Genomic DNA, 18,817 nt, shown 5'->3' on the forward strand with positions numbered 1-18,817 from the left:
GCACAGAGAATTATAGACCGCGCCCCAGGGGTAAAGCTGGAATTTGAGCCCAGACCCATCTGACTGCAGCGTCAGCCATACTATCTTACACTCTGGGGGAAGAGAACAGGAAGATGAGATGAAATGTCCTCTGCCTCTTCCACCAAGAAATATATGGAAAATAAGGTTTAGAAAGATGCTTTTGGGGGGATTTCCCTGGCAGGGAGCTCCCTCCTCAGTTCCCAGAGAAAAACAGTGCTCCTGTACAGCGTTTCTCAGGGTTAATTCAGTAGAGACCTCTTTTAAAGGAAAAGAAATGTTTCCAACATTGAAGGGTGGTCTGGATACTCAGGTCCATGGATCCCAGTTTGAGAATGTCTTACTGAAGAAACTATAGTCCTAGTCACAGTATTATCCTTCATAAACTATCAATGCAAAAAATGTTATTTTATGATAAATAAAATAATTTTTTATTATTAAAATGAGACACAATGACAAAAATCTCCTAGAACTGGTTGACTGCAAAGAATATCGCAGCAATGCTTCTCAAAAAACTTCAGAGCATCTGAATCCTTATTTCAAATGTGCTGTGAACTCCAATGCATAAAGTTGAGGTACCATTTTGATTAAAGTGGAGATGAGAGGCTGGAAGCTCCACCTCCTGTTTTAAAAAATCTCCTGATGCAATGTGAAGAACACTAGCCCAAAAGCCGGAAGAGCTGAGTCCTAATGCACAGTGCTTGGCACCCAGTAGGCTCTCCACACATCATACTGCTGTTTCAGACAGGTGGTCAGGAAAGGCCTCTGAGAAGAGACCTGAATGAGGTAAAAGGCTACCTATTAGAAGATCAAGAGAGGATCATTCCAAACTCAGGAGCATGGGAGTCATACAGCATGTTCAAGAACCTTGAGGCCAGTGTGGCTCAGCAAAGCAAGGAAGAATCAAGGGGGGATACGGGAAAGACAACGGGGCACAGATCACATCCCATCGATGGGGCATGCCAGGGATTCAGCTTTGCTGAGTCATAAAGAACCCAGAGAAGTTTTTAGAATAGAAAAAGGACATGATCTAATTAAAAAACAAAAGTCATTCTGCTGCTCCTGGGGATAGGGAGGGAGAACAGTCTATAGAAGGACAAAAGTAGGTGGCAGTATGGCAAACAGGTAGGAGGCCATTGCCAAATGAAATGATGGTCTTGGACAGGGTGGTAGCTGTGGAGATAGTGAGAAGTGGTCGGACCCCGGATATATATTTTAAAGGTAGAATCAACAGGTTTTGCTGTGGTTGTGAGTGAGAAAGAGGAGTCAAGGATGGCTCCAAAGACTGAGACTAAGCAATGGAAAGATGGAGCTGCCACTGACTTGAGTTGTAGAATTCTAAGGAGCAACAGATGGTGGGAGGGGATCCATAGTTCACTTTTGGATGTGCCTATTAGGCATCAAGAGGGACTGCTGCTGGGTGGAGGCCAGTGGTCCTCTTTCCCACCACTGACATTGATGCTGATATTGCCACTTGCCATCCTCTGCAGGACAAGAAGCTCATTAAGGCCTTCTTCGAGGTGTTGGCCCACCCCCAGAACTACTTCAAGTACACAGAAAAGCACAAGGAGATGCTGCCAAAATCCTTCATCAAGCTGCTCCGCTCCAAAGTTTCCAGCTTCCTAAGGCCCTACAAATAGTGCCCCTAGGCCCAAGACCCAGGTTTTGAAGCCCCCAGACTCTTTAGCCTTCAGAGCCAGCAGCCCCCTCCCTCAGATGAGGGACTCCTTCTGATCTCTCTTTTTGGAGAGGAAAAAAAATCTCCATATAGACTAAGCGCTCTCCCTTTCTGTTCCTCTAGCTTCCTTTCCTTGTCTCCTTTGGCCTCGCTGTTTCTCTGTCCTTTCTCACTTCCTACATGCTCCTGGAAAAGCCATCCAGTGCTGGCTCTGTTCTCCCGAGGGGTGGAGGGATGGTATCCCGCTCCCCTCCCTAGCCACACTGCCCAGTTCACCAGCCCATATCCTCGGCCCTGTCATCTTGGAAGGGTGCTCGAGGCCCACAGAGGAAGTGGGTCTACTGGGGGAAGGGGAGGAGGGGCTTCTGCTGTTAGAGGTTGTGCCTAGCGAATCAGGAGCCAAAATGTCCCCTGACTGTGCCCCCCCAGGGATATTCTAACAGCCCAGGGTTCTGCCGAAGAAGCCTTTGACTTAGAGGCTTAATGTCAGCACTCATCCTCTGGGACGCCTGGTTTGAGCCCTGGACCGCCCACATAGCCAACCTCCCTGTCTATGTGCAGCTCCTCTCCTTCTTGGCCCATGTCTGCCTGGGGTCCAATCCCTGAGGGCTTACAAAAGGCCCACACTACTGGCTAGTGGACACCAACTGAATGAAGAAGAGCAGCAGGAATTACCATGTTGAATATGCGGCTGTTGCTCCCCAGACAAAGACTCTCTCTGCAGGACAGAAACCAAGTTTTCAAGCATCGCCCAAAAAAGAAAACAAAAAGAAAATGTGTCCTTTAAAGGACTAGACTACAGACCAATTGGAAGCCAGCCTCAAACACTAATCCCTTTTCTTACTTGTCTTCCCTGGCCCAGCCATTCCCTTACTCCCACCTGAGTGCTCCCTGGGGGAGCCCCACTCCCCATGCTGAGTGTTGCCCTTAAAGAAACATGACTGCTGACCAAAAGCCAGTCTGGGCCTTGCCCCCAGAGTTGTCTTTCCCTTGCAGTCCTGGATGGCTTGTGGGCTCCACCAAAGAGGACCCCGCTCTGTAGCCAGCCCAGAGCCACCTACCTCTGGCCCCAGGCCATAGGCAGCAAGAGGAATGTGTGCACTTGGCGAGCCTTCTGCCCACCTTGTCCACATCTAATAAGTGCAATCATTTTGAGTTTCTATGTTGACTAGAGGGAGGGGTTTTTGTTTTCTGGTCTTGTTTTTTGTTTTTGTTTCTTTCTCTTCAATTAGAACAACCCTATTTATAGCTGCCCAAGAGAGAAGAGTGTATGTTTGGAGTGGAAGAAAAAAGGTTTTGAATCTCATGAGCCTTGAGTGCTGGAGCATCTGATCTGTCTCTGCTCCACCAGCAGAGACCTGATGTGTAGGACAGTAACTATGGGGACTTGGTGGAGCAGTAAGGAGAGGGACCTGTGTTTGCTAAACCAACCCCACCATCCCTATGCCTCCATGGATTCAGCATGGACCTCAAGACTGTAGAGGCCGATGGAACTGGTTAGCGATCCTCCACCCCGAGTAGGGAAAGCCTCCATCTTTTCCCTGCTCTCATCCAGTTTTCCCCTGATGTGCACGAGGAAGAGGACCAGGACAAACCCCCTGGGGACAGGCTGACTCAGGGCCCTGAGGCCAGAGACGAGGCTGTGGGAGCCAAGAATAGGACAGTTATCCAGGCATGGAGTTGTTTGCCTGACCTTGGCCATTCTGCCTACCCCTGTTTGCCAATTCCTCTTGGAGCTGACTTCAAGCCTAGCTTCCTCAACTACTGCTTTTCAAAAGGAAGAAGAATCACGTCCATGTCCAAGTCCAGATCCTTCACACACTCCACCTTCAGTCAGTGCTGCCTGTAAAATTATTTTCCATTTGCTCCTTCTAGTTCCCCCAAAGCTGTACCCCTATTCAATCAAAAGCTAACAGTTGACTCCTATGGCTCACTTCTAATGACTATCTCAAGCTATTGTTCCTCAAAGAGGCTCAACAGTGAATAAAGGAACCGGCAAGCGCTCCCCTTTGCCCCACCCCGACTCCCGCCCCAAGTCAGTACCATTCACCAACCTTAGGCAGTAGGTAACCAATGTCATAGCTAGATCCACTGACATCCATTAGCCAACACCATGGCCTGGGGGTGGAGGATCTGGCTGCCTTTGTCTCTCTGGGCCAAAGAAGGCTCTGCTATAGAGATACAAAGTGGTTGCTTCCAAGCAGGTAAATGGTCATTTAGTAGAAGGATACACACTTTGCAGGAAATACCATGAAAATTGCTTTAACCAACTCTGACCATCCTCATTCTCCACTAGAAGCTAGGATAACTTTCTGATTCCTCTCTCCCTACCATTTTGCATCTCTCTCAAAGCCAGAGTGCTTCCCAATGCATGCCTTCAGGGCCTGGCTTCTTGCTCTTCTTTCCTTTCCTGTCACCCCATACACAGAAACACACTTCCTCTAACCATTTATTCCATGGTTTCTGGGGCTTACAAATGATTTCCACAGTATGGAAAGTACAGACCACCAAGATTCTTAAATAATGTCAAGACAGATCCTGGAGACCGATGAAGACCTACTAATGTCCACCAAATTTGATTTTTAATTTAGGTTGTCCAAGTTGGGAGTTAAGAATCCAGGCAAAGTTGCTTCTGTAGGCCCAGGGGCATTAAACTAAGAGTTAGTAGACTGAGGGGTCCACATTCAAAGACTCTCTAGGCCTTTACAGGTCAGAAAAAGAGGTTTTTTTTAATCAGTGTAGGGAAGTAGGAAGATGGTGTAAATGGGAACCCTTCATGAACAAGCCAAGAGGTATTTGTAGGGTCACAGTATTGACCCTACATAACTGAGGCCTCATTTATCTTAGTACAAAACCTGTCCTGATTTGAGTCTCAGAATGGGAAGCCATTCCTGCAAGGGCTCCAAGCACCAAGTGATGCATATCTGAAAGGCACTTATGACTTCAGCAACATGGCAATCTCTTTACTTCTCTTCCTCCATCTTTTTGTATTCTTGGGCCAGGCCCATTCCCAAAACCTAGAGGAACAAAGTCAGGAGAAAACTGACCAGAGCCTGGACTTGAACTGCCCTCCCAGGCCTGCAAATTCCCAGAGGCTGACATCAAGCTGTGACTGCTTTGACTCCCTCAGGACTGGATTAGTGTGAGGTGCTGGAGGTTCAAATTCATTGTTGAAAGTTCAGTAGTATAGCCCTGGTCTTTAGCCCTAATGAAAGTTTTCATATCTAAGAAGTTCTCTCCATACGCATGTTTGAGGTGACTGGAGATTACGGGGCCGTATCTCAAAATGTTAGAAAACATAAGAGTGCTGAAACTTCTGTATTTGCTGCTTAACCTCAATATAACAGGCTCGAACTAGAGAAAAAGAGACAAAGTATAACTGACCATAAGCAGAAAATAATGTTAACCTGCTTGGCTTCTTTCTTAAGCATTGTAAAAGAAAAGTGGAAGCAAACAACACAAGGATATCCTTAAATTTTACTTGTCTCAGAGGTAGCATACTCTGTCCTTGGGCCATTATTTGGACTAGGAACCCTCTACAAAAATGTGTGATAACAGGGACTATAACCCCCAGTTCTGTTATCAGCTTAGCTAGACAACACAAATTATAACTGTTTAGACAAACCGAAAACATTCTTCTGTGTGAGCTGAACTTAAGTTTCAGAAAATAATCATTACCATGTGGGAGGCTTTTTTTTTTAATGCATAATGCAGAAGAAATCTCAAAATATTTGTATTTATATCTACCTTCCACTGCTGCCGATATAGTAAGCATCTCCTACACAACAATAAATGATGCAGTTCATAGAGTATTTTGCACTTGGGGAAAAAAAATGTATCTGAACTTGTAAAAAGAAATGTTTGGATTTTGTATTGTCCTTTTTATAATTATTATTAAAATACTAAATGAAACGCCTCAGCCTGACATCTTTTCCTGTCTCAACAGTTTACCCTAGAACTGAAAAAAGCTTTGAAGAAAAAAATGTGTCTTCTGGCTTTCAGACAGGACTTACCCCAATTTTTCATTTATCCTTCTTATTCATAATGATTTTAGAATCTGAAAAGGCTTGTCTATTTTAAAAAGCAATATCGAGAATTATCCTGAGTGCAAGAAATTTGGAGTATCATTGCTCATCATAGTACAGGGCCCAAAATCTAACCATAAGACTTCCCTAGCTATCTAGTGCTTACGGCTTCACCTCTCAATGCAGGTGGTGCAGGTTCCATCCCTGGTTAGGGAGCTAAGGGCCAAAAACCCAAAATGTAAAACAAAGCAATACTGTAACAAATTCAATAAAGACTTTAAAAATGATCCACATTAAAAACAACAACAAAAATCTAACCATGGTTCACCTTCCTAGTTTAGATGTCCCATTTCTAGCAAAGCACCAACACAGAGTCACCAGGGTTTTCTTTTTATGCAGTACACTCTTGGTTACAAACAATATTCTGAAGTACAGATCATTCAGGGTCAATGATTAGTACATAGGTCATGGGAAAGTAATCTCTGTTGCTGCTAAATCGATTCAGTCGTGTCCGACTCTGTGACCCCATAGACGGCAGCCCACCAGGCTCCCCTGTTCCTGGGATTCTCCAGGCAAGAACACTGAAGTGGGTTGCCATTTCCTTCTCCAATGCATGAAGGTGAAAAGTGAAAGTGAAGTCGCTCAGTCCTGTCCGACTGAGTGACCCCATGGACTACAGCCTACCAGGCTCCTCCGTCCATGGGATTTTCCAGGCAAGAGTACTGGAGTGGGGTGCCATCACCTTCTCCGAAAGTAATCTCTAATCTCTTAAAAATGAACAGTCTCAATTTCTAGGCTCAGAGATGATTGTTGCAATTATATAATTCCATGACATGAAAGTTTATTGGATTTAACAGTTCTGTGATATAGCCATTTAAGAGGAATAAGGAAAAATCAACCTGATCAAAAACTACGCATCTAAAAAAAAACACATCTATAAAGCACATCGGTGCATTCTATTGCAGTTACTGAGCTCATCATTATTAGGCTATCATAGCTTGATAATAATAGCCATGCTCAAGATCTGCATTCTTCATGTAAGACTAATTACAACTGACCTTTCCACATGGATCTGCCACCAGGCGAGAGAATCCAGTCTACTTGGTAATTATGAGTATAAATTAATTCAATGGCATTCTACTTCATACATTAACTTCCTGTAAGTTTGATTCACACCTTTGTGTGAACTGACAAAATCACATTTTTAGAACTGCAAAGCTGAGGACCATATCTAGGATCATAGTGAATGACTTCACCAACTTGGGGTCATCTTCTCTGACTTCTTTCCTAACCCTCTTCTATTCCAAACACACCAAGCCTACTCCTCCTCGCTAGGACACTTGCAATTATGTCCTAGAATAATGTATAGTCAGGACCAGTGGAGTATGGGTCTGTCTATATCAAGCAATCTTTAAAGTGAAGCACATGAAGACTTTCCAAGGAAATCTTCCTAAAGTATGTGAAGACTTTCCAAGGGATACCTGGACAAGGAAATCAATCTGAGGAGAGTTTTAAGCAAAAACACTCCAGTTTCTCAACTTCTGTAAGAGATCTTCCCTAAAACTAATCTGTTTGAGATCCAGCCAGTATATATATATATTCGTGTTATCTCCATTCCACCTCCTCTTTCACCATAGTCCTTGTCTTACTTTACAAAAGAAAGGTGTTTCCCTCACCTACACTGAATCTTGACGCATGGCCCAGAGTGTAAAAACCTGGGGAGTAGAAGGAAGGAGTTGTTTTTTCCCTTCATAACAAAATATTCCCATTATAATCAGTACTCTTGTTTCATCTTAGAAAATGTTTCCTATTTTCTACCACCAGCTAACAAAAAAATGAAATTGTTAGCTGCTCAAATGATTTCCTACTAAAATGCTTTTTTTATTAAATACTTAAGTTTGATCATGAAGTATAACAAAATTATTGGAGTTCTTTCTTTCTTCCGTTACATGATTCTTTAATTGTTCCCAAAAGCCAAACATGAGAGTTCAACACAAGTAGATACCTGTATTTGCCAAGGAACTAAATAACACACCTTCTATCCTACTTTTAATTTAATAAATTAACTAATAGATTTAGCTATACATTTTATAGCATTATTACAAATTATACAATGAGAAAAAGTACCATCTTGGTTTTACAGTTTTTATATTAATATTAGATCTATATAATTTTAATCATGACTGACTTTTAATAACCTATTTTATAAGCTACAATTAATAATTTATTTCCCAGTGATTTTATAATATTCTTTAAAATGAGTATTAGTTAATTATTTAAACTGAAGAATAAAGTCAGATCTTTCCCTAACAGAAAGTAAGTCTGATTTGAAATGAAGACTGGCTTTGCTGATTCTACAAATGGTAGGTATTTTCCATATGGATATGAATCTGCGCTTCAATATTTTAATAAAATGATACTGAAAGCATGTAACGATAAAAGAATTTTACCGGTGAATTCTTCTCTCACCACAGCGTGTCAGCCTGGATTTTTATTCCTCTTTCTCAGCTCTATAGTTCTTCTGGAAAAGGTCAGTTGTCATTCCAATCCCTAAGAAAGGCAATGCCAAAGAATGCTCAAGCTATCAGACAATTGCACTCATCTCACACACTAGCAAAGTAATGCTCAAAATTCTCCAAGCCAGGCTTCAAGAATATGTGAACCGTGAACTTCCAGATGTTCAAGCTGGTTTTAGAAAGAGGAACCAGAGATCAAATTGCCAACATCCGCTGGATCATCGAGAAAGCACAAGAGTTCCAGAAAACATCTATTTCTGCTTTATTGACTCTGCCAAAGCCTTTGAATGTGTAGATCATTCTACACATTCAATAAACTGTGGAAAATTCTTCAAGATGTGGGAATACCAGACCACCTGACCTGCCTCTTGAGAAATCTGTATGCAGGTCAGGAAGCAACAGTTAGAACTGGACATGGAACAACGGACTGGTTCCAAATAGGAAAAGGAGTACGTCAAGGCTGTATATTGTCACCCAGCTTATTTAACTTATATGTAGAGTACATCATGAGAAACTCTGGGCTGAAGGAAGCACAAGCTGGAATCAAGATTGCCGGGAGAAATATCAATAACCTCAGATATGCAGATGACACCACCCTTATGGCAGAAAGTGAAGAAGAAATAAAGAGCCTCTTGATGAAAGTGAAAGAGGAGAGTGAAAAAGCTGGCTTAAAGCTCAACATTCAGAAAACAAAGATCATGGCATCTGATCCCATCACTTCATGGCAAATAGATGGAGAAACAGTGGAAACAGTGGCTGACTTTATTTTTTTGGGCTCCAAAATCACTGCAGATGGTGACTGCAGCCATGAAATTAAGACGCTTACTCCTTGGAAGAAAAGTTATGACCAACCTAGACAGCATATTAAAAAGCAGAGACATTACTTTGCCAACAAAGGTCCGTCTAGTCAAGGCTATGGTTTTTCCAGTAGTCATGTATGGATATGAGAGTTGGACTATAAAGAAAGCTGAGCACCGAAGAATTGATGCTTTTGAACTGTGGTGTTGGAGAAGACTCTTGAGAGTCCCTTGGACTGCAAGGAGATCCAACCAGTTCATCCTAAAGGAGATCAGTCTTGGGTGTTCATTGGAAGGACTGATGTTGAAGCTGAAACTCCAATACTTTGGCTACGTGATGCGAAGAGCTGACTCTTTTGAAAAGACCCTGATGCTGGGAAAGATTGAGGGCAGGAGGAGAAGGGGACGACAGAGGATGAGATGGTTGGATGGCATCACCGACTCAATGGACATGAGTTTGAGTAAACTCTGAGAGTTGGTGATGGACAGGGATGCCAGGCATGCTGCGGTCCATGGGGTTGCAAAGAGTCGGAGACGACTGAGCAACTGAACTGAACTGATAGTTCTTTTAGGTTACTTGGTAGCAGTCTGAGCCCAAAGCATCGCCTTCCTCTGGAACCCAAAGACCTAGGAGGATCTTCAAACTGTGACTAGACTCCCAATGGATTCATCTGAGGATAACCCAACCTGGACCCTGGAGTATCTTAAAATGTTGATGGATGAAGCTTCCTAAGCAATGCCAGTTGCCTCTTAACTCTGAAATGTTAACAAAGAACCTCAGTAACTTGACTCTCAATCCTAGTACCAAACTGGCATATCTACCAGAAGATCCACCTCAGCTGATTGGGAAGTTTCCTGGTGAGAAAAAAACCCAATAAGAGGAGAGGCATGAGGACACTGTTGAGTGAGGAGAGATACAGGATCCAAAGGTTGACTGAATCTCTCAGACTTTGCTATGGCAAAGGAGTTCCTCGGTGTGACTCCCAAAGAGAACTACAGCAGGAGGAGGACATTGAGACTAGATCAAGAGTGCGAAGATTTCAATGCACCTGTAGTTACTGCAGGTTTAACAGAGATCCTTCTGAGGAAAATTATGAGAATTATCACAATACAACATACAGTAATTATGCCATGGAGTTGAATGAGTCATAAACCTTATTCCTGTATTATTTTTTCTTGTTGGTAATTTTAGGATCATTATGAAGCAGCTTGGGAAAGACTGTGTACCAGTATTTTGATAACCTATAACTTGGTCTTTTTTTCTTGCAGTTTTTTTCTACCTTAATCTGGTTATGAAGAATCTATGTAGCTTGTATTTGAAATGATTTGAATATACTTTAGTTCCACTTTGATTTGACAAAAAGAAATACTAATAAGTCTCATTAACTCCAGAAAGAATGAAGGGATGGAGCCAAAGCAAAAACAATACCCAGTTGTGAATGGGACTGGTGATAGAAACAAGGTTCAATGCTGTAAAGAGCAATATTGCACAGGAACCTGGAATGCTAGGTCCATGAATCAAGGCAAACTGGAAGTGGTCAAACAGGAGGTGACAACAGTGAACATTGACATTCTCGGAATCAGCGAACTAAGATGGACTGGAATGGGTGAATTTAACTCAGATGACCATCATATCTACTACTGTGGGCAGGAATCCCTCAGAAGAAATGGAGTAGCCATCATAGTCAACAGAAGAGTCTGAAATGCAGTACTTGGATGCAATCTCAAAAATGACAGAATGATCTCTGTTCGTTTCCAAGGCAAACCATTCAATATCACAGTAATCCAAGTTTATGCCCCAACCAGTAATGCTGAGGAAGCTGAAGTTGAACAGTTCTATGAAGACCTACAAGACCTTCTAGAACTAACACCCCAAAAATATGTCCTTTTCATTATAGGGGACTGGAATGCAAAAGTTGGAAGTCAAGAAACACCTGGAGTAACAGGCAAATTTGGCCTTGGAGTACAGAATGAAGCAAGGCAAAGGCTAATAGAGTTCTGCCAAGAGAATGCACTGGTCATAGCAAACACCTTCTACCAACAACACAAGAGAAGACTCTATACATGGACATCACCAGATGGTCAACACTGAAATCAGACTGATTATATTCTTTGCAGCCAAAGATGGAGAAGCTCTATACAGTCAGCAAAACCAAGACCAGGGGCTGACTGTGGCTCAGATCATGAACTCCTTACTGCCAAATTCAGACTTAAATTGAAGAAAGTGGAGAAAACCACTAGACCATTCAGGTATGACCTAAATCAAATCCCTTGTGATTATACAGTGGAAGTGAGAAATAGATTTAAGGGACTAGATCTGATAGACAGATTGCCTGATGAACTATGGACAGAGGTTCGTGACATTGTACAGGAGACAGGAATCAAGACCATCCCTAAGAAAAAGAAATGCAAAAATGCAAAATGGCTGTCTGAGGAGGCCTTACAAATAGCAATGAAAAGAAGGGAAGTGAAAAGCAAAGGAGGAAAGGAAAGATATACCCATTTGAATGCAGACTTCCAAAGAATAGCAAGGAGAGATAAGAAAGCTTGCCTCAGCGATTAATGCAAAGAAATAGAGGAAAACAGTAGAATGGGAAAGACTAGAGATCTCTTCAAGAAAATTAGAGATACCAAGGGAACTTTTCATGCAAAGATGGGCACAATAAAGGACAGAAATGGTATGGACCTAACTGAAGCAGAAGATATTAAGAAGAGATGGCAAGAATACACAGAAGAACTGTACAAAAATGATCTTCACAACCCAGATAATCACAATGGTGTGATCACTCACCTAGAGCCAGACATCCTGGAATATGAAGTCAAGTGGGCCTTAGGAAGCATCACTATGAACAAAGCTAGTGGAGATGATGAAATTCCAGTTGAGCTATTTCAAATCCTGAAAGATGATGCTGTGAAAGTGCTGCACTCAATATGACAGCAAATTTGGAAAACTGAGCAGTGGCCACAGGACTAGAAAAGGTCAGTTTTCATTCCAATCCCTATGAAAGGCAATGCCAAAGGATGCTCAAACTACCACACAATTGCACTCATCTCACATGCTAGTAAAGTAATGCTCAAAATTCTCCAAGCCAGGCTTCAGCAATATGTGAACAGTGAACTTCTAGTTGTTCAAGCTGGTTTTAGAAAAGGCAAAGGAACCAGAGATCAAATTACCAACATCTGCTGGATCATCGAAAAAGTGCAAGAGTTCCAGAAAAACATCTACTTCTGTTTATTGACTATGCCAAAGCCTTTGAATGTGTAGATCACAATAAACTGTGGAAAATTCTTCAAGATGTGGGAATACGAGACCACCTGACCTGCCTCTTGAGAAACCTGTATGCAGGTCAGGAAGCAACAGTTAGAACTGGACGTGGAACAACGGACTGGTTCCAAATAGGAAAGGGAGTACATCAAGGCTGTATATTGTCACCCAGCTTATTTAACTTATATGTAGAGTACATCATGAGAAACTCTGGGCTGAAGGAAGCACAAGCTGGAATCAAGATTGCTGGGAGAAATATCAATAACCTCAGATATGCAGATGATACCACCCTTATGGCAGAAAGTGAAGAAGAAATAAAGAGCCTCTTGATGAAGTGAAAGAGGAGAGTAAAAAAGCTGGCTTAAAGCTCAATATTCAGAAAACAAAGATCATGGCATCTGATCCCATCACTTCATGGCAAATAGATGGAGAAACAGTGGAAACAGTGGCTGACTTTTTTTGGGGCTCCAAAATCACTGCAGATGGTGACTGCAGCCATGAAATTAAAAGACGCTTACTCCTTGGAAGAAAAGTTATGACCAACCTAGACAGCATATTAAAAAGCAGAGACATTACTTTGCCAACAAAGGTCCGTCTAGTCAAGGCTAAGGTTTTTCCAGTAGTCATGTATGGATGTGAGAGTTGGACTATAAAGAAAGCTGAGCACCGAAGAAATTATGCTTTTGAACTGTGGTGTTGGAGAAGACTCTTGAGAGTCCCTTGGACTGCAAGGAGATCGAACCAGTCCATCCTAAAGGAGATCAGTCCTGGGTGCTCATTGGAAGGACTGATGTGAAGCTGAAACTCCAATACTTTGGCCACCTGATGCAAAGAGCTGACTCTTTTGAAAAGACCCTGATGCTGGGAAAGACTGAGGGCAGGAGGAGAAGGGGATGGCAGAGGATGAGATGATTGGATGGCATCACCGACTCAATGGACATGGGTGGGTGAACTCCAGGAGTGGGTGATGGACAGGGAGGCCTGGCATGCTGCGGTTCATGGGGTTGCAAAGAGTCAGACACAGCTGAGCAACTGAACTGAACTGAGTAAGTCTCAGGTAATGTCTGTTTCATAAGCCTGAAGTTCTGTAAGATGAAACTCAGTATCAAGAATTTGAAACAAATTAACTTGTGGAAGGAAAGTAAAGAAAACATTGGTTGGCTTGGCCAGAGCATTGTTAGCATGTTGAAATGTAATAAAAATTTTTGATGTGCTATTTCAATTTTCAGTAGTGAATAAATATGTTTATAGAGGATCTTAATAAAACGTGAGACTTATTTGAACACCTTTTAAAAAAAGGAATTTTATCCAAAAAATTGTATTGACAAAGAAATATGAAAACCAGTCTGATTAGCTGCCTCTGAGTGAAAAGATGACATAATTATTTTGATAAGACTGAAATCGATACTCAAACGACTAACAAATCCTTTTGCAAGATCTGTGGTTTCCAATTCTTTTAATTAAATAAAATTTTTAATACAATTAAAGGAGGAGTCTATTTGGTAATGTGACACTTATGAGGAATTGTTGTGATTGTTGGCATGTAATTTAGAAGTAGTTCAAAGGCTTTAGGGATATCATTTTAACAGTCTCTTCCTTTCCCAATGTGAACATTCCTCAACATTTATGTCTATAAAAATAAAAAACAGGTAGAAAATTGTTGGGCTTCCCTGGTGGCACAGCACTAAGGAATCCACTTGCCAATGCAGGGGACACAAGAGATATGAGTTCAATCTCTGGGTCAGGATAATTCCCTGGAGTAGAAAATGGCAATCTACTACAGTATTCTTGCCTGGAAAATTCCATGGGCAGAGGAGCCTAGCAGGCTTCTCCGAAATGGATGCTGGTGGGCATCAAATATTTAGGGTATTTGGAGCCCACTAGGAGAAGGCCATGGCACCCCACTCCAGTACTCTTGTCTAGAAAATCCCATGGATGGAGGAGCCTGGTAGGCTGCAGTCTATGGGGTTGCTAATAGTCGGACACGACTGAGCGACTTCACTTTCACTTTTCACTTTCATGCATTGGAGAAGGAAATGGCAAACCACTCCAGTGTTCTTGCCTGGAGAATCCCAGGGACGGGGGAGCCTGGTGGGCTGCCGGCTATGGGGTTGCACAGAGTCGGACACGACTGAAGTGACTTAGCAGCAGCAGCAGATACATTTAAGAATGATATAATGGTTATATTTTAAAACATCAAAATTTGCGGTAAGTCAGAAATTATATCCTCTACAAGAATTTATATGATGGAAAATTTAGGTGTCAACTTAGGAATGAACAAGGAGATACATAGTTCTTTAAAATTCTTTTATAGAGTCCATTTCAAAAAATGTCTGAAGACCACCAGCCTATACAGTATATTGTGGAGATGGGGTTCAAAGGTAGAACAGAAGCTGCTAGAAATGATCTTCGATCCTGCATTCCAAATTATATTCCTCCCCAGTTCTCCTGAGTACCTGAAATTACCCATCATCAGAATCCTAATACTTCAAATTCAGACACTGGTTTCCCACAGTTTTTGTTGTGTAAGAGGAGAGGTGATTACCAAATAGATTAGGATCTGCAAGGAATATGAGAAAGGATAGATGTATTTTTTATTATGGAAAAAGGTGGTGGGGGTACAAATTAGGACACCTGAGTATTAGTCTCTGCTCTATGTCTATCCAGAAGTTTAAGCTACAGGACAAGCTACTATATTCTCTATCTAGGTATTAATAACTTGTTAAACTTCCACCAAAAAGGAACAGGGAGGGGGCACCTTAAAGGTCAGGCTGCTTATCTCTGTATCAGGAGGTATAGAAAGGATTGGGACTTCCCAGGTGGTGCTAGTGGTAAAGAGTCTGCATGCCAGTGCAGGAGTTAAGAGATGGGTGTTCGATCCCTGGAAGAGGGCACAGCCACCAAATCCAGTACTCTTGCCTGGAGAATCTCATGGACAGAGGAGCCTGGCTGGCTCCTCTGACCCCCATAGGGTCGCAGAGAGTCCGATACGAGTGAAGCAACTTAACACACAGCACATAGAAATGATTAACCACAAGAAGAGGCCATCAAGTGTCACTCACTGCCCCCCTAAGCTGAGAGCTTGATGAGAACTATAGCCCCAGTTCCACCTCTGGAACTGTGGTGCCCAAACTAGGAAGATGCGGAACAGAGAATGTCTAAAGCTTTGTGGTTAAGCTTTGTATAGACAAGGGAGGAAAGCAATCACCCATGCCTCCTATGGCATCTTTAGCTACCACAGACCCCAAACACAGTACTTTGTAAACGTTTCTAGTTTATTGGAACACTCCCTTCAAAAAAATTTTTTTAAGTTAAATTTTTTTTTGGGGGGGGAGGGGAGAGAGGAGACAAAAGAAAGGAGTTAAAGTCTAAAAGGACAGAGAAGGTAAAGCTTCTCACCTCATTCCTCCTGTCACCCAGTTCCTCTTCTAAGAGGCAACCTTTACCAGTTCCTCATCTAACTTCTCTTTTATTTATTTTTACCAAAAGCTCACTCTCTTTTACTTTGTTTGAAAATTCTCCAATCATAGTTCCTCCTGGTGACAGGGGTAAACCATAAAGGGCCTGGCTTTGTTCACCCGAAACGAACCTACGAGGGTCAGTGGTAGCTGGTTTCGAGGCTGGGGGTGGGACTGACGGGGGAATGAGCGTGAGAGAACCCGAGAGGACCGTCAGGGCGCACTCCCTAAACAGGCGAGTCCCTCACGGCTCCTCGACGTCGTCCTTTTCAATAAGGTGCTAGTAATACCTGCAGTTGCTTCCTTCAGGGGGTGGGTCGAAGATCGCAGGCCGTGCGTGCGGACTGCGCACAGCAAAGCGCCTCAGGACCCTAAAGGCGCAGGAGGCCGCCTGGCGGCTCTGAGCCGAGGAGAGGCACGGCTTCCCTCACAATCAGCCCCTCCGGCCCTCCCCAGCACCAGGAGCGCACCTTCTCGCCCGCAGGCGGCCGACGAGACGGCGCAGAGCCCGCGGGGCCTCGGACTCCTCCCCGCGCCCGCCTCAGGCCTCAGGTGACCGAGTCCCCTCTTCAGGAACAGGTGGCGGCTCTTTATTGCTATAGAGACGACCCGGCTCGTGAGCCGCGCCCAGGCCCTGACCGGGGCGTCGTGACGTCATCACGCCCTCCCCGGGCGCCCAGCCTGGCGGGCGGCGCGTCACCCGGGTCGGGGGGCGGGGCGGGGCTCTGAGGGGCACCGTTCGAGACCCCGGCCGCCCGGGCTCCGGCGGCCCGGGAACCGGGATAAGTGAAACGGCGGCCGCCGCCACTCGGGGTGCGGGGTGGAGCCTGCCCTGTATTTTCTATACGGGTTCCGGGGCCCGGTGGAGGCCCGCCGAGAGGAGAGGAAAAGTGCGGCGGCCCTGGAACCTGGATATCGCGCGAGGCAAGCGGCTCGCGGGCGGGCGGGCTATGGCGCAGGCGGGTTGCGGGGCCGGCGCTGGTGGCGGGGCCCGGTGCATGGCGGTCTGTCGGCGGAGTCGCCCTCGGGGGCTGTCAGGTTGGTGGCTACGGGAAGAGTGGGTCCACCGTGCCCAGGTGGGAGGCCGGGCAGGCGCAGGGTCCCGGGAAGGTCCCGAGCCTGGCGTGCCCACCCTCCTCTGGCCCTGTAGCTCGGTGGCCGGACTGCTGGTCGGCGGCCTGGCCCTCCCGCACCTCGGGTCCCGGCTCCCATCCCTGCCTCCCAATTCCGCCCTGTGACTCCTGCCCCGTGATTCCCACACCCCACCGTGTGACTGCGCCCGCCCCCACCTCTGACCCCCCACCCACTGACCCTAAGACCTCACCAGGTAATCCTCACTTCTTACTCTTTGACTCTGCCAATCCAGGAACTTCCCCAGCACTGCCCAGGGGCCCACCAACACAGTGACTGACCACCGGACATCCCCACATCCCTTCAAACCTTACTGACTCCACTAGTCTGGTAACCCGTCCAGTTCTACCCTGTATTCCCCCCCACACACAAACTTGGTGACTCCCCTCAAACCTTTTCTGGTAACTCCTAAACTCAGCCGTCTAAAATAGTTTCTCAGCCAGTCATCTTCTATGTAACCCTCAATGTCTGATAATCCATTCTTTTTCCTATAACTTCATGACCTCATTCCATGTTCCCCCTCCATCCTGAAGTCACCTCCGCTGACGTCCCTGTCTGCACTTCAGCCCCCCAGTGTCAACCAGCACATGACTAAACAAGTGCCCTTGCACGGAGCTGGTGCCCAGGAAATTATAGAGATGAATATGAAGTAGATGCAGTTGGAGGCATCAGAGAATCTGGATTGAGTATGTGGTCTCAGATCGAAGTCCTAGCTCTGCCACTAGAACGCCTTTCCTCTCTCTGGACCTCAGTCTTTCATCTATGATAAGATTGGGTTAAATGACCTCAGTTTTCTTCCAGCTGTGAAGTTGTACAATTCTCAATCAAGATAATATTTGTTTGCAATCGTTTTTGTATTCCTAGCTAGAAGTTTACTTTTGTAACCTCACCCCAGGGTCAGTAATGTATTCAAACACTTGGCACGAAGCCTAGCCTAAGGGAGCCCTTAAGTATATGCTGAGAAGCTCTTATGGGTCTTAACTCCATCCTGGGTGCTAGGGAGTCAGCAGATAATGAATGCAGGGCCCACACTTTGCATTATCTTTGTACCCCTGAGCTCTTGGAATCCCTGTCCTCTTAGGTCTCCTATGGCCTCCTCACTTCTTTGGCTCTTGACTCTGGTTATCTCCTTAATGAAGATTAGCACTTAGTGCTAAGCACCTACTGTGTACCACAGTTTGTATGTGTAAATTAAGTTTTCCCTTCACAAACCAAAGACATGATTCTTCCTATGTCTACCACTGTTTCCCTTATTTTGTTTGTTTTGGTTTAGTTTTAAACAAATGACGAACCTGGATTCACACAGATGAGTAGCAGAGCTGGCAATCTGAACCTACGATCTTCAAAACTCTCTTGATCCATAGCTTCTCTTGCTCCTAAACCTACCTGGGTTTCCAGGTTACCCTCAGCCCCTTGTTCCTTATTTTCTAATAATTCCTAAGCCCAACATCAACACTTGCCACGACCTCCAAGGTTTCTATTAATATTAACCTTTCCCACATGGCTTGGTGTCTTCCTCAACCCATTATTCATAACTTCTGACCCCAAGTGTCCTGAGACCCCTGCACCTTAGTACCTCTCTTTATCCTTTGTCCAAATATCCTCTCACCCTATGAGTCCTTGGAGCTCCCGCTTATCCTAAGGTGTCTCCCGTCTCACTGGCACTTTACCCCAAATCCTCTCATCCTAAGTCTGCTTACCCCCAGGAATTCATATAAATAAGAGATTTCCAATCTCTTATGAGTGTTCCAGCTGCCTCCTTTCTGCCATCCATAGCTACATCCTATTACCCAAAACCTTTATCTAGTGACCACTTCACCCAGCTTCAGTGAAGTGACCCCTTTCCATTCCAGTGGGAACCCATCCTTCATAATCTGTACACCCTCCCATTCAAAGGTCCCTCTTTTTCACACCCTGTTAGTATCTTGT

General features: G+C 44.4%; 2 protein-coding genes, 1 long non-coding RNA gene and 1 pseudogene across 39 annotated transcripts in view; 3 read left to right on the plus strand and 1 right to left on the minus strand.

The window, feature by feature from the left end:
- The window catches only part of SCUBE3 (signal peptide, CUB domain and EGF like domain containing 3), a 36,872-nt gene extending 31,264 nt beyond the window's left edge, over positions 1-5,608 (plus strand). For all 5 annotated transcript variants that reach the window (XM_086371269.1, XM_086371271.1, XM_086371266.1 and 2 more), the window contains one exon: positions 1,509-5,608. In XM_086371269.1, coding sequence (XP_086227395.1) covers positions 1,509-1,658 — 150 coding nt within the window. In that variant the 3' untranslated portion in view covers positions 1,659-5,608. The remainder of the gene's footprint in view (positions 1-1,508) is intronic.
- LOC147346637 (uncharacterized) overlaps positions 1-16,447 on the minus strand; it is a 118,740-nt gene extending 102,293 nt beyond the window's left edge. For 3 of the 4 annotated variants that reach the window (XR_015153058.1, XR_015153056.1, XR_015153055.1), the window contains exons 1-2: positions 16,228-16,447; positions 8,172-8,271 (exon numbers count right to left, since the gene is read on the minus strand). This is a non-coding gene — a long non-coding RNA (uncharacterized LOC147346637). Of the gene's footprint in view, positions 1-8,171; positions 8,272-16,047 lie in introns of all 4 variants that reach the window. The other variant, XR_015153059.1, reaches the window with a different exon arrangement.
- LOC147346640 (developmental pluripotency-associated protein 3 pseudogene) lies at positions 9,696-10,186 on the plus strand (annotated as a pseudogene).
- ZNF76 (zinc finger protein 76) overlaps positions 16,171-18,817 on the plus strand; it is a 30,524-nt gene continuing 27,877 nt past the window's right edge. For 15 of the 30 annotated variants that reach the window (XR_015153036.1, XR_015153040.1, XR_015153038.1 and 12 more), the window contains exon 1: positions 16,485-16,681. The gene's annotated coding sequence lies outside the window, so the exon portion shown is untranslated. Of the gene's footprint in view, positions 16,310-16,484; positions 16,796-17,123; positions 17,219-18,817 lie in introns of those variants that run through there. The other 15 variants (XR_015153037.1, XR_015153043.1, XR_015153033.1 and 12 more) reach the window with 5 other exon arrangements.

Source organism: Bos grunniens, chromosome 23 (assembly GCF_055505025.1).
Source record: "Bos grunniens cultivar Pamir isolate PY7600 chromosome 23, Bosgru_T2T1.0, whole genome shotgun sequence".
Lineage (NCBI taxonomy): Eukaryota > Metazoa > Chordata > Mammalia > Artiodactyla > Bovidae > Bos > Bos grunniens.